General features: G+C 38.7%; 1 protein-coding gene across 3 annotated transcripts in view; it reads left to right on the top strand.

Moving 5' to 3' along the window:
- slc8a4a (solute carrier family 8 member 4a) overlaps positions 1-14,671 on the top strand; it is an 85,051-nt gene extending 70,380 nt beyond the window's left edge. For all 3 annotated transcript variants that reach the window (XM_067422839.1, XM_067422838.1, XM_067422837.1), the window contains 4 exons: positions 2,095-2,219; positions 2,647-2,746; positions 4,825-5,097; positions 8,216-14,671. In XM_067422839.1, the coding sequence (XP_067278940.1) occupies positions 2,095-2,219; positions 2,647-2,746; positions 4,825-5,097; positions 8,216-8,595 (878 nt within the window). In that variant the 3' untranslated portion in view covers positions 8,596-14,671. The remainder of the gene's footprint in view (positions 1-2,094; positions 2,220-2,646; positions 2,747-4,824; positions 5,098-8,215) is intronic.
- The last annotated feature ends 1,752 nt before the right edge of the window (positions 14,672-16,423 follow it).

Genomic DNA, 16,423 nt, shown 5'->3' with positions numbered 1-16,423 from the left:
GAATGAGTACCAATTTGGGAGCAAATTGCTTGAATGGTGTGTTTAATATTAACTATCAATACTATTCTTAATGAAAAATATAACAACAGAACAGTAATTACAAGCTCGCTTAAATGGCGCTTTTACATTTAGCTTTGAAACTGAATCTTCTGCCGTATATTGTCAGCTTCTCACTCATGATCAATGAAATCTGACTCCTGCTGCTGGTCTGTGCTTAGTTCAGTTTTAATTGTAGCGTGTTCTCTAACTGAACTAAATTATTTTTATTACTATAAAACTATCAAAACAATATCGATGCGACTGTTTATGATTTCATACAGCTATATCTATAACGAAAAAACATTTACAAGTCTTGACATCATGTCTGGGAGATAAGTCAGTCAATTTGAGTAAAATCACAGGCTTTGCTTATTCTGTGCGAATGTGCTACGCAAAGCTCAGATGTGGGGGAGTCATTTCTAAATCACAGAGGTCCCTAGATAATACTAATCCCGTGCGAATAGGGCTTTAGTCGCTGGTCCTGTTCAGACCAAGTATTTTGTCTCCACCCGTTTCAGTCATCACAGAGTGCTCCACCAAAGCCAGCTATTCCCTCAGCTACACCATCAGCCCTGCCTTAGAGCCCTGATCTCCAGCTTCCTAGCTCTGCCCTGGCATGAGGAGTCCCAAGCTCGGCCTCGTCCCTCTGAGCCCTCACTTCCTCCTTGGTCCATCGACCAATTGGCCCTAGCACCTTCCCCCTCCACTTCTCCCAGTACCGTTATCCTTTCGTCTCCACCGGGCTCCCTCTTCCCACCGGCTGCACCTTGGCTAGTCATCACTCTACCATTACCACTGACTTCCGAGCCTTGGGCTGCACCTCATCCCTCCACCCCTACAGCTCAGTCGGGTGCATCCTTACCCCCAGCTCCACCTCCACTCCACACTGGTGTTGCATAAGTCCTCTGGCACCCTGGCTCCATCTTGGCAGATCGTCGCCGGGACTCCACCTTGACAGACCGTTGCCGGGACTCCACCTTAGCAGATTGTCGCCGGGACTCCATCATGGCCTCCAAGTCCTTTTGTGTTTCTGGGGCTCTCTGTCCCACAGGCTCCACCTGGGGCTCTCCTATATCTACAGGCATCATTGGTGTCGGTTGGGCTCAAAGAACCACCTTGGCTCCTCCCTCCATCATTGGTGCCTTGGGTTGCTGGGATCTTGTTGGCCGTCCATTCCTCCCTGGATCCTGCCACCATCCACTCCTCCATGGTTCCTTCCATCAACTCCTCCTAGGCTTCTTATGCCATCTGCTCTGCCATGATTCCTCCCTTCTGCTACCCTACCGGATTCCAGTGCCTCCCCTGTCCCTCATCCACCTTCAGAACCTCCACCCTTCTTCCCCATATCTATCATTCTGTCATGTTCTGTTTGTGTAAGTTTAATTTTCATGGACTTTTATTTTGTTTCTATTCAGTTACTGGTTTCCTGTGTTCCTTTATTTTTTCAGTTATTAGTTTCTATGGACACATATTTAATATTGTTGCATATTTAAGTTCCTCTTTGTTTACATTTCATGGTCCGCTATTGTCGTGTGTTACATGTTGTCACGTGACCTGTACATCATCTGTGGATTACTTGAGTTTGTTTTTCATGATAAATACTTTTGTTTTGGAACCTTTTTTATCTTCGTATTCTTCGTATTTTTATCATCATCATCATCTGGACTAAAGCGTTACACATTCATATAATTTACTTTGGATTTAGTTTAATAAAAGTTAAGTGATTTATTTTGGAAACTTGCTGTACTGCCACAACCAAGTATGCCATATCACTACAGTCAGCTGCATTCTCTTCAGCCTGCAAGATAAGCATGCAAATTGTGTTCAACACAGATTTTTTGGCCTCATGTGCACTGTTACTTGATTTGCAAAATTCCTTTAGTGAATTGGGTGCTGCAACAAGCACAGATTGTGCATGGAAATAAACAGCGCTACCAGTGGGCACAATTCATTTCTCATGAATTTCCTCGTAAATTTGTAAGGTCTACTCAGCTCTGTAATACGTGAGTGAACTTTACACAGCTCAGTAGTTGTTTGATGTGTCTCTGATGACAGGGGACTCTAATGATAACAAACCGGCGGTGGGGGCTGAGGAAGAGGAAGTAGCCAAGATGGGGTGCCCAAGTCTGGGCGAGCACACCAAAATGGAGGTGGTCATAGAGGAATCCTATGAGTTTAAGGTAAGTCCTGTGAATCAGGAAAAACAATACAGCTTTCATGAAAGCTGCTCAATATCTCAATTTATCTGAACCCTTACCTCCTCATTTCCATGGTGACAGCCTCAATACTGGAGGTCACTGGCGTCATGTAGCTCAGGGATTTAAAAGAGATTTGAGGTGGAAACACTGTGTTACTCCATCTAATATTATCCACAGCCCTCTGAATGCAAACAAGCAAATGGCTAGGACAGGATGACATTGGAGAAAATGAAATTCTGATGGGGTTGTGCATAGACGCCCACTACCTCACTGAAATCAGTTTAGTTGAGATCTCTGTGCTCACTGGCCTACGAGTCATATTAAATCCTGTCTACTATGAGGACACATTTTGTGAGTTTAGGTTAGACTGATTTCCTATGTTTTCTATGTATTTGTGGGGTTTTTTCAGAATACCGTTGACAAGCTAATAAAGAAGACTAACCTGGCGCTGGTGGTGGGCAGCAGTAGCTGGAGAGAACAGTTTGTCAGCGCTGTCACTGTCAGTGCAGGTCAGTGTCTCTCTGTGCCCATTCATGCTCAAAAAGGATCATGTGTATCACGCAACTGATTTATATTCAATAAAAAATGTGTATATAACACTGCAACAATGTGATGTGACACGTTTCCAGCAACAACCAATTAGTGATGGGAAGTTCTGTTCTTTTCCGCAAACCGGTTCTTTCGGACAGTTCGTTTCAATGATCCGGTTAAAAAAACGGATCACCGGTTCTTTTACGTCTTTAAGTAATGACGTCATTTTCTATCATCCCGGCGGATGAACATACATTCAAACACATCCATATAAAGTATTTGTAATCAAAACTTAGTATAGTAATAATTATTATTGATATCATCCTCATCTTGGATACATTTGTTCATTTATGTTTTGCAACAGCACTCAATACAGCCACTATCGTGCAAGCACTGATGTTTCACACGGATTAAATAAACTTACATTGACATAACATACTTACACATATCCTCAGTTCACCCGTGCTCATGTATTATCAGCATCAGCTGTCCCAGTCCGAGAGAAACAGGTATCACGCATGCTCAGTATCTCAGCTCACAGGTTCTCAGAATCGAACATGTCCGAAAGATCGAACGTGTCCGATAGAAACGGTTCTCGATTCTGAACCGTTGCAACCCGGTCGATCTGACTCGAGAACCACTGTATCAGTGTGTGTGTGTGCTGATCACAGGGTGCTGAGCTGCGAACTGCTGCAAGCTGAATATGTAGTCTATATCAAACCTACTGTTTTGATTGCATTTTAAAATGTGTATCGACTTAAAAATTAAATAAGAAAAAAGCTGTTCCTGAAAATAGCATGCATTATTGATAAAACAAATAAATGTTTAATTTGACCATTTTACAATCCATTGTTTACAAACTTTAAAATAATGCAGTGATAAGACAGCTTTGTTATGATGTTTCCAAACATGATTAGTTTTATACACTTAAAACTTGTATTTCATTCATCTGAACAAATAGCACGCATGCGCAGCTCATCGGCTCATCGGTTCTCAGTTTCGAACGTGTCCGATTGAAACGGTTTTTGATTCTGTACTGCTGATCCGAGAACCGCTACGAAGTTCAGTTACACGCGCATGCTCAGTATCAGCTGCTCGTGAGCTCTCACAGCAAAACATGTCTCACTTCGGCTAATGGTTGGAGTTAATACATCTACTTCAAGATATTAGTTTATTTCTAGTCGGAGAGACTGTCACTCATGTCAGAAAGTTAATAACTATAGTAACTTGTGGAATCAGCCCTGATTTGAGACGCGAACCGTTTAGAACGATTCAGTTCGATTTGGTGAACTGGTTCGACCGGTTCACTATAAAGATCCGGTTAAAAAGATTGATTCATTCGCCAACCGGACATCACTACAACCAATTTGTCTGTCCACACTGAATGTGAATCTTCTGTGTGACATGACAAAATCTCAGCCAAACAGGATTATATTTTTAAAGTTGTGAATAAAACAAAGATTATTTGAATAAGTTTAATTTCAAAACTAACATAAAAATTTCACATTTATTACAGTGCTTGCTGTTTTTTTGTAATTATTTCTGAAATTAACTAGCAATTTCTGAGTAAAGATTGTTTCAAAGTAAAATGTGAAAGGGAATGCGGCACAATATATTTTGTTATATATAACCACATATATATATTGTTCAAGTTACAATATATATATATATATATATATATATATATATATATATATATATATATATATATATATATATATATATATAAACTTGAACAATAATGAAACAAGACTATATAAAACAAGACTTGTTTTCATTATTATTCAAGTTTTATAAATATAGCAACAAAATATATTGTACCGTATTCCACTTCACATCTGGTTTTGTCTTGTTATAAATTCCGTGCACCCTTATGACAGTTTAATTTATTTATTGTAATTTATTTGTTTATTATTAAATGTGTGTGTGTGTGTGTGTGTGTGTATATCATATATATATATATATATATATATATATATATATATATATATATATATATATATACACATATATATATATATATACCCCTACTACATATTTTTGGTTACTTCCACAGGTGATGATGATGAGGAGGAGAGCGGAGAGGAGCGCTTGCCCTCATGCTTTGATTACATCATGCACTTCCTGACGGTTTTCTGGAAAGTTCTGTTTGCATTTGTTCCACCCACGGAGTACTGGAATGGATGGGCCTGCTTCATTGTCTCCATCACACTCATTGGGGCCCTAACTGCTGTTACTGGAGATCTGGCATCTCACTTTGGTTGTACAGTAGGCCTGAAGGACTCAGTCACAGCTGTGGTGTTTGTGGCCCTGGGCACATCTGTGCCTGGTGAGTGTTTATTTGTGTCTCAGATGTCCTTCCTTTAGCATGTAGCTGATTAGTAAGACATGACATACAGTCATCGGGTCATTAGCAAAAAATAAACTGACAATTCTGAGTGCCAGGATTAATCAATCAGAATCAAGTATTCTGTCAAATATTCAAGTACTGTACCATTAAAAAGTTACTACTCATTTCAAAATCTTTTCTAAATGTATCTTTCCATAATGGCCCTAGTCAGTTTTTGCACAAGTGCTGTGGTTTATTTAGACGATGTTTAATTATGTGGACTAATTAGAGGACATGATTTGCTCTGGAGCTGCAAAGGATCTGTGTGTTTGTCTTGGCATTAACCACATTAGAGTGGACAGACTGATTCTGCACATACTCAAGCTCTGCATGTCAAACCATCCTCAAGCTCCAACACACAATGAAAAGATCCACTTGAAAGACAAATCTAAAATAAAATAAGATTTTTTTTTCATATCTCTTTTTTTTTTTGTTTCTTATAGACAGAAGTGAGGTTAAATATAATGCAAACTTTGCTTAAGTTTCCTACTACTCAGTTTGAGGTGGGTGATATATGTACACATTTATGTCACAGTGTTCTTGTACAGTTTGGTTGCTAATGATATACACAGATCAGGCATAACAGTATGACCACCTTCCAATATTGTGTTGGTCCCCCTTTTGCTGCCAAAACAGCTCTGACCCGTGGACTCATGGACTCCACTACTACACCCCTGAAGGTGTGCTGTGGTATCTGGCACCAATATGTTAGCAGCAGATCCTTTAAGTCCTGTAAGTTGCGAGGTGGGGACTCCATGTATCGGACTTGTTTGTTCAGCACATCCCACAGATGCTCGATTGGATTGAGACCAGGGGAATTTGGAGGCTAAGTCAACACCTCAAACTCGTTGTTGTGCTACTCAAACCATTTTTGCTTTGTGGCAGGGTGCATTATCCTGCTTAAAGAAGCCTTGGCCACCAGGGAATACAGTTTCAATGAAAGGGTGTACATGGTCTGCAACAATGCTTAGGTAGGTGATATATGTGTCAAATTAAAATCCACATGGATGGCAGGGCTCAAGGTTTTCCAGAAGAACATTGACCAGCTTGCCTTCTTCCCATAGTGCATCCTGGTGCCATGTGTTCCCCAGGTAAGCGACGCACACGCACCCAGCCATCCTTGTGATATATAATATTTTTTTTTAAGATTCTTCAGACAAAGCCACCTTCTTCCATTGCTCTGTGGTGCAGATCTAATGCTCATGTGCCACTGTTAGTGCTTTTGGCAGTTGACAGGGGTCAGCATGGGCATCCTGACTAGTCTGCGATTATGCAGTCCCATACGTAACAAACTACGATGCACTGTGTATTCTGACACCTTTTTTTGAGAACCAGCATTAACTTCTTGAGCAATTTGAGCTACAGTAGATCATCTATTTGATCGAACCACAAGGGCCAGCCTTTGCTCCCCACGTGCATCAATGAGCCTGGCTGCCCATGACCTCTCACTGGTTCACCACTGTTCCTTCCTTGGATCACTTTTGATAGATACTGACCACTGCAGACTGGGAACACCCCACAAGAGCTGTAGTTTTGGAGATAGATTCTGCAGATTCCTGATAGTAGTCTAGCAGTCACAATTTGGCCCTTGTCAAATTCGCTCAAATCCTTACGCTTGCCCATTTTTCCTGCTTGTAACACATCAACTTTGAGGAAAAAATGTCCACTTGCTGCCTAATATATCCCACCCACTAACAGGTGCCATGATAAAGAGATAATAAGTTATTCACTTCACCTGTCATAATGTTATGCCTGATTGGTGTATGACAATGTATAATCACAATAAAAGTGATTTTAAACAAATAAAAAATAAATAAATGCCGGTTTAGTAGTCTTGGTATTCATAATTTGATTGTTTTATGGAGGGGAAAAAAGGTATTTTGTAAATGTATAAATTAAGTTGCAAATATCAGCAAATGCACAAAAAAATGCGTTGTTTTATCTTTATTGATGTCGATTCAGTAACTGTTCTGATGGGTTTCATTTAGTAAAACGTGTAACTCCTTGTTTTGTAGGTCTTTTTGAATGATTCATAAGATTCATTTGTTGTGAATCAGACTACACTAGCTGCACTGTGAAATGATCTTGAGCTCACTCAAAAGGAAGATATATATTCTTGGCATTGTTGCTTTTCTGTGGTCACTTATCACAGTCAATTTAGACTGATAGCTCGGATTCATAACTCAATGTAAAACACTATTTCTTTCTCTTTTGTTAACAGTTTATTGGTATAACCTGTCTATCGCCAATCTGTACTGTCAGGAATTTCTTCTAAGAAAAAGAAACACTTGTAATCTCATATTTTTCCATTTCAAAAAGATATAACAGTTTTACAAACTGTGCTCAGATTTGCCAAGATCAAAAGTCAGATATTTATGAACTCAAACATTTCTCATCAAGTTCCTTCCGGACCAAATTGTTAACACGGTTAATTTTATTATGTAGTATGTCTATACTGTTAGTATCAACAATGATCTCATTTGTTTTTGTTTTTATTTCTCATATGTGCTTTTAGGAGAAACATTTGAGACAAAATTGATTAATTGCAGCATATTTATTGATCAAAAGTAACTCTTTTATTCATCAAATTAAACAGAAAATAGTTCAAACTTTGCTTAAGGGATTGTTTCAAACTTTGCTAAGTGACACATTATTTTAGCGAAAGTATTTATATCAATCTGTGTGCCTTTTGCCTCATGCTGGTGAGACTTTTACCCTGTGTGTGGGGTAAAATGCCCTCTCTCGTCACCTCATACATTTTTAAGATTTTTAGATAAAATAACTAATCACTTTTATGATTTATTTTCACACAAAATCTGTTGATCCATAAATGTTCAATACAAACATATATCTTTTTCTGTGTATCACACATTATAGGAGTAGTGAAACACACATTTGTCTTAAGTTGTGCCCTGAGCCCTATTGTACCCTGTTGGTGTGTTTGCAGGAACAGGGTTAGAAAATGCTGTCCCGAATTATAAAAAAATCTGGGAGAAAAATCTTTCAGTTCTCATCATCCTTCTTTCTCTCTCTTTGACTTTTCTTTTGCTCTCTGCAGACACATTCGCCAGCAAGGTGGCAGCCATCCAGGACCAATACGCCGATGCGTCCATTGGAAATGTGACCGGTAGTAATGCCGTTAACGTCTTCCTGGGTATCGGAGTGGCGTGGACCATCGCTGCTGTGTACTGGCACAGCCAGGGCAAAAAATTTCAGGTCCCGCCCGGGTCGCTGGCGTTCTCCGTCACCCTCTTCACCATCATGGCACTGCTGTGTGTTGTGACACTACTGTACCGCCGCAGGCCCTCTGTATCCGGGGGCGAGCTGGGGGGCCCGCGAACCGCCAAGCTGCTCACTGCATTCCTCTTCTTCGTGATGTGGCTCATCTACATCCTGCTGTCCTCGCTGGAGGCTTACTGCCACGTGCCTGGCTTCTAAAAAGTTCGTAAGAAAGATGTACTCTGCTGTACAACCCCCATCATTCTTCCTCTCTGCTCTTGTGTATATGAGAAGTCTAAAATGAGTGTTTACATCCGTTCTGATAATTATCATAGTTGAAACTGAACTTGCATCCTTTCGCTCACACTGATGTGGATATCTAGATGAGTGTCAGTGAAGGATGATAGAGGCTCTGTGGTTTCATGCACAGCTTCTCTTTATAGATGGATCTCACTTACATGGTGTCTGCCACCACCTGGATATTCAGACACAGCAACACTCTCCAGAATACTCTCCAGAGAGCCCCCTCAGCGCTTTTCTTGCTTCAGTGCTGTTTTTTTTCCAAGGATGGTCCTTTACGCCTCACTTTGATATTCTCTCAGAAATCCCTCTTCTATCCTTTTTTGCTTCTCTCCCAGTCGCTGTCAATAGACTCACTGCAGAGATTTGGGCATGCCTCACACCTCTTCCTACCCTCAAGACATGAACACTGTTTCATCTGTCTTATCTCGCCTTTTACTGCAGCTCCCCGTAGACTATCTTACCACACTAGCACTTTTCATTTCTCACAACTATAATTTGCTGAGCCTTTCCAAACTGACTCCGCCCCCAATATAACCTTCATCAACAATCCCGGGCCAACTTCATCACCTCTGACCACACCCAATGATACCTACAGCACATCTACTTCAGCATCAACACCCAACTTCCTATTAAACCTGCCTCAGTGTTTTCTATACTGCAGATTTGTCATCACTGCTCTACTTATACTGCACTTTTTGACCAATGTCCACGCTCCATCACTTAACACCCTCTTCACTTCTAACCTACCCATTACACTACCTGTGCCCCATCTTTATCATCTCTGGCCCTGGCCCCAGTATTACTACACCTTATTTACATATAAACCCTCCTCCAACACTACAAACAAACACACACGCTCTTCATTTCTGACCCTGTCCACAAACCTACCTGTGCTACACTTTCTCCATCTCTGCCTCCACCCCCAAATGATCTATACCCCACCTTATTTACATATGAGCTCTTCCCCAACACAACAAACACCCTCTTCACTTCTGACCTCACCCCTACATTATCTAAAGGCTTGTTTGACTTCATGGAGCGTTGCGCAGACCGATCAGCGGCTGACTTGAAGCAGTGAATACCCGTTAGAAATGTTGTCCGACTTGAGACAGCACCGACGCCACGTCACTGTGACACATGGCACGAAAATACCGAAAGAGCTATTCCAGAACTGACTTAGCCGGCACAGTTCCTCCAGAGCAACTCTGGTCAATCGGTTACGTCCATCCTCAGCCGATGTCGAACACACGTTTGAAAACACATTTTTACTGCTCATCCTGACCCATCACTACACCACACCCTTCTCAACTTTGAATCTGCCCACAATTCTTTATTTGTGGAACAACCAAAATATTATATATACCACACCTTCATTAGATGACCCAACCCCTGACATATCCCATATCATGACCTATCTACTTTTTTTAAAATCTCAAATGCTGTTGTTGTAAAGCTGGTGTTTTTTATTTATTTTTGTCAAGCTACTGAAAGTTAATTATGAAGTCAAGAGAAGGAATGTAGGGAGAAGAGAAAGATTTGTTTTTTCAAGCTTTTCTGGCTATTTTTGTTGAACGTGAACAAAGCCAGAAGAGATACACATTTTGCATGGCACAACATTAGTGGTAGAAGTTGAATGGAGACCAAAAGAAATAGTATAACAGTGACATAAGAACCAAGGTGTTGGTGTTTATTTATGTGATATTTATTGATATTTATTATTATCAACTACGTATTGTGTGGGGAAATATTGTAGGCTGTACGTGTATGAGTGCATGTATTCGAATGGACGAGTGCAACGGATTTGACGTAATGTGTGCTAATCTGTTGAACAGTGTTTAAAGTCTTTGTAAATGAATATGAGTGTCTTAACGTATGAATGTGTTGAATTTCGAATGAATTAAGTATGAATTTTGTGTCTGTCACTGCCACACTCAGGAGTTTCAGGCTCATCCTGTGAGCTGCGAAATCTTTTCCCATCTTCCATTAATCTACAATGGGTGCAGCTTGCATGTGATACGTTCATTCCCATACTGTTGGTCCTAAATCATGCAGTGAAAGAGCAGACTGTCCTGTAGTAACCAAACTATGTCCTACAGCTTCACTGTGTCGAGCTTTTAAGCTCTATTCACGATTGAAGGCATTGTCTCATGTGGTTGTGCCTTGACATCAACAGAACAATGTCTCTAGGTCATAAAGCTGGTTTTACTTTACGCTGTTTACAATGTCGTCAAGGGAAAATAGTTTATTTGATGTTCACTCGCAGCTTGGGCATTTCAACTGTGAAATGTGAGCCCCTCACCTTTGTCGCATTAATCCAGAGCCGTATCCAATTATCCAAGCGCTTACCTCTCCTAAAAGCATTGCCGCTACCTAATTTGTGTTTATGTGTGTGGTTAATGTATAATGGATAGGATTCCAGCTCAATTTCAGTTTTCGCTCTTTATTCATTGTTCTCCATCTGCTCTTAAATTAATGGGATTTGGTTCATTTCCAGTTAGCCAGGAGTTAAACTAGCCTAGTTAGTCAAACTAACCCGCTCTCTTTCTATCTATTCCATACTCCTCTTTGCTAAGTGATACAGTGATTATGGGTTTCATTTTGCAGATATTACATAATTGTTTACAAGGGTTTCATTGTCCCCATTTTCTCAGCTATCAGCCATCTGCTTGGCCCAACCTGGGACACATGCTATAGGAAATGAAATGTTATAGCTTTAGGACATTCTGGTGTTGCTCGCTACTAGGGGCCCCAGTAGTACGCACTAAATAAAATATGTTTTAAAGAACTTTCTGAAAAATGATAAGAGGGAACGCAGAGTCACATTACCAGATTTATAATGACACCAATAGTCAAATGCACCACTTTAGAAGGGTACTGTTATAAAGATGCCATCGACTTAAAAGAGGCTGGGCTGCTACAGCCCTCCATTTTCATGAAAGATAGAACATAGAGGTTCAACAAATCCACAGTCAGCCATCTATGGAATTGTTGCAAGTCCTCCGCTCACGTTCTCATGCAATGCGTGACACAAAAGTGGGCAAAACAGATGTACATACAGTCCGCATTTATACCGGCATATGTGTATTTATACATTCCAATGATACCAGATTAAAAAAAGCACAGAGTGATGTATTTTTAGTGCTTCTTGTTGCTAGGCAACGTCTCAAAGAGTCATTGTCTTTCTGTCATTATGTTGTCTGATGTCAGTGCTCTAGGGTGGGGTGGGGGGGGGGGGTCCGTTGGTTTGTAATTACTTTATAAGGTCACTCGTCTCTCTCTCCTTGCATCTGGCTGCACAGGGTTAATGAACTTAAAAGTTCCACCCAAATTCAAGGGCAATCCTTAATTAAGAGTCTTAAAAAGGCCATTAGAATTTTGCATTATATTAATAAGAGCTTTCTGTTTTGTGGAGAGCAGAGCAGTGATTGATCTTACGGATGTAAACACATTCAAACATAGCAGTCATAGTTACATCAAACCAAATTTTTTAAAAAGACAGACTGCAGAGGATTACGGTGGTGAATCTATTTAATGCTCTGTAGCCTGTGGATAACCTTGAAGGAAATTACCATACGAGACCATGTCCCACCAGGAAATCTGTTTTATGTGGACCAGGAAGGACCATCTTTTGAGGACTGTTCACGTCAATAACGATAGCTATATTAGCGTCCACAATATTGTTCTGTTTATTCTAAGCGCCTGCTGCAGTTTTGTCGCTGTCTCTTTAAATGCTAAAGCTCATTACAGCAGGATGGATTCTGATTGGCGATCAATGTTTATATTGTTCATCAGCTCCAACCGTTCTGAAAGTGATTCCAACGATATTGTTTCTCTGTGCCGTTATTGTTATAGCTGTGGTGTGAACTCTGCTATTCTTTACTAGTGATAACGATTTATATCAATTTATATCGTTATCTTTATAGCGATCGTCCTTGGTGTGAACAGTCTTTTAGGCTAAAGCATTGTGACTGATTTGTGATTATATAACAGAAGATGTGCATAGATACACATTTAGAGGCCTGTTGCATGAGTTTCAGAGTAGGTTTAGAGTTGACAAATCCAGATAAATCCAACCTGGTTTAGATCAAGTTTAACCGTTTCTCAAAGCTTGGTATAAATTTTCTCTGTGAACTCAGGTTTAATACAGAGTTAGCAATTAACTCTGAAGCGCATGCGCCTTATAGTGGGACACGTGCTGCAAACAGCCAATCACAGTGTCGGCTTGATTCACGTCTCGCAAGAGCGAGGGTGCAATTCACTTCTCTTCTGAAGATTGAGAGATCGTTTTGAAAATTATCATGAAATTGATGAAATTTAAGCAGCTTAAAGAATATCTGACTATATCAATGCATGATGTGAATCAAAGAAATATGCCCAATAGTTATAGGGTCATAAAGAGCTCAAAGGAATACACGTTGTTTAAAAGAATTATCAATGCATGTATTATATATACTATTTGGCTACTTGTCAATCAATATAGTATTTATATGAACATATTATATTAATTCAAATTTATTATAATTCATATAACATAAATATAATAAATAATTAGCACCAAAAGATTAGAGAATTTAAAGAATTAGCACCACAATTTTATTTCTAAAGTTTTCTCATTATAAACTGCTTTAATCTGGCGACATACAGGGGGTGTGGCTTTATGGAATCTTTACTTGCAGCTGATTGGTCCAATTTGGGTTTGCAATCTCTAACCCAGAATAAAACCTGCTCCAGAGCAGGTTAGCCTAGTGTAAGTTACCATGGTGATGAACACTGATAAAAACCAATCCACCTTCTTGAGCCCGAAAAAACCAGTTTGCTCAAACTAATCTCGAACTTACCTGGGTAACAAATTAAACCAGTTTTGTGCAACAGGCCATATATAAGTAATAGTTTACCCCAAAATTAATTCTGTTATAATTTACTCACCCTCATGTTGTTCCAAATCTCTATAGCTTTCTCATGGAACAAAATAAGATTGATGGAACCTGAACCTGACTGACATTTTTTCAAAGAAAAGCGCTACACAGAAGGTTTTTAATGACATAAAGGGCAAGTCAATAATTTTAAATCGTATGTTTTTCTGCCCCTTTGTTTTCATTGTCATCTACTGTTACTTGATCACAGATCAGTCACAGTTTTCCCAAAACACCCTGGCATAATCAAAATGACCTTGAATATCTAATATTCATAGTCATAGCATGCTCATTTCATTGTATGTCGAGTGCTTGTGTCGTGTGAGTGTCCCAGTGTCACATGTGCTCTCCTGTGATACTTCAATCTTAAAGCATGTCTTCTCTGTGTGTGTGCATCCGTCTCGTAATATTGCATTTCTCTTTAATCACAAACATTGAAATACTTACAAAATAAATGAATTGTGTTTGGTTTTGTATGTATTGCTATTTGATAAATTACTGTTTTAAAAGACTTTGTTTTTTTAAAGCCAAGTGTTTGTTACAGTAGTTATATAACACTGTTATTGTCTTGAGATCTGTTCTGTACTGAAACAAATTTATATTTTGGGTAAAAAAATAAATAAAGTGCTGCATAAGTACTTTATCATAATCATCATCAGAACAACAACAACAAAATAATTTATGTTCTCAATGTTGTATCTAAAAGTGTGTGAGGGAGTGTGATTTTATGTGAAATCATTAAAGCTGTAATGTGAAGGGAAACTACAGTATTTTGCCAAAAGATGGAGAATGAGTCTCTGTTTGTAATGCGTAAAACTTTGTTTCTTATTTCATTTATTACTGAGTACATTAAAGTTGGAATTGTATATTACCAACAGGGCTTTGTTTTTTCTCCAGCAAATGCCAGACATCATAACACCTCTGTTAATATATTGTTTATTGACCTGCATATCGCACTGTAATGTTTAATATCTACTGGCAATGTAAAGTACAACATGAGCATTAATGGATATTCTTATGGGCTGTGTATGTTTAAGATAGATGTTTATGTAGATATTTTAAAGAACATTTCAACTGTTTTTGTTGTTGTTTTTGTCCATACACTTCACAAAATCTACTGGGGAGGTACCCTTTCAAAACTAACTATGTATAATAATATACACTTTAGGTATGTATTTATGTTTCTTTAAGAAAGTAATATGCACAATTTAGGTGTAAATAAATGTAATAAAGGTGCTTTTTTATTATTCTGAGGATATATAAAGAAATTTAGTGGACCCAAAGCAACATTGTCCCCATTTACTCTCATTATATGAAAAATTATTGGTAACACTTTACAATATACGGGTGCACTAAGTAAGGGATAATGTACACCCAGCCGGTTGTTATCGCAGAATAAAAACCGACGGAGTGATCAGGACCCCGACGCGAAGCGGAGGCTACTAGTCTCAAATAAATAATTATTAGACACAAAATATTGTCTTGAGATTAAATATTTTATTAGCTCTTACGCAAAGCTTCCGCGAAGAAAAACAGTTCCAACCTGCTTTAAGCCTTTATCTATTGCTGAAGATTTGCCATATGCCCTTGCTAAATGTTGAAAATGAATGCTGAAAGGGTTAGTTCACCCAAAAATGAAACCAAGCCTATGATTTACTCACCCTCAAGTCATTATAGGTGTGTATGACATTCTTCTTTCAGACAAATACAATCGGAGATGTATTTAAAAAGTCCAGGCTAACGTTAATCCCAGCAGTAACGTTAGTTGTAGTTGTGTTACTTTGAAGTCCATAAAAAATGCAGCTGTCCGTCAAATTTCGTGCTCCACACGGCTCCGATGGGTTAATAGAGCCTTCTGATTCGAAACGATGCGCTTGTGAAAGAAAAATATCTATATTAAAAACGTTATAAAGGAAACCCGCCTTGAAGTCTTCCATTGTAACCCACGGCTGTTTATGGTCTATGCCACAAGATGGTGCCAGCGTTAAGCATAGAAGTAGTACCGGTCAAGATAACTCGTAGTACCCGTATGAGCGGGTGTTATCTGGAAATAACATACCGCTGGAATGCGCGATTGACCAATCAGAATCAAGTATTTCACAGAGCCGTGTAATAATATGCATTAATTCATGCTTAATTAATGCACAGATAATCATGAGTTTATGTATTACTAATGGTGAACTAACTCATTTATTACTTATAACGGCATAATGACGATTCTACATGATTAATAGATTAAGTAAGCATTCAGTTGTTATTAGTTACATATGTCATAATGTATTAATTCCTTAATAACATATTATATTAACTAATAATTTAAATTAACGTGTTAATTACCACAACAGGTCAAATGCATTTCAACTTCCAGTTGTCTGCTTTTAATTAATCATTAGCTAATGATTTATAAAGGTATCATTATGTTATGACTTTACTTTTTGGGGCACATGAATATTAACTGATTAAGTAATATGTAATTGTGTTTTTTTTTTTTTTTTAATTAAATTAACCTCAACAAGTAAAGTCATAACATAATGATACCTTTATAAATCATTAGCTAATGATTAATTAAAGCAGAAAACTGGAAGTTGAAATGCATGGCTTTGACCCGTTGTGGTAATTAACACGTTAATTTACATTATTAGTGTAATTAAAGAATTAATGCATTGTGACACATTTAACTAATAACATTTTAATGATTACTTAATCTATTAACCATGTAGAATCTTCATTAGTTGCTGATGCAGTAATCTTTAATAAATGGGTAAGGTCATCATTAGTAATACATTAACTCATGATTATCTGTGCATTAATGAGTGAATGCATATTAGTGC

This window comes from Pseudorasbora parva, chromosome 18, assembly GCF_024679245.1.
Source record: "Pseudorasbora parva isolate DD20220531a chromosome 18, ASM2467924v1, whole genome shotgun sequence".
NCBI classification, from domain to species: Eukaryota; Metazoa; Chordata; class Actinopteri; order Cypriniformes; family Gobionidae; genus Pseudorasbora; species Pseudorasbora parva.
Note: the sequence above shows the minus strand (reverse complement) of the source record. Positions and strands in the feature narration are given on the sequence as shown.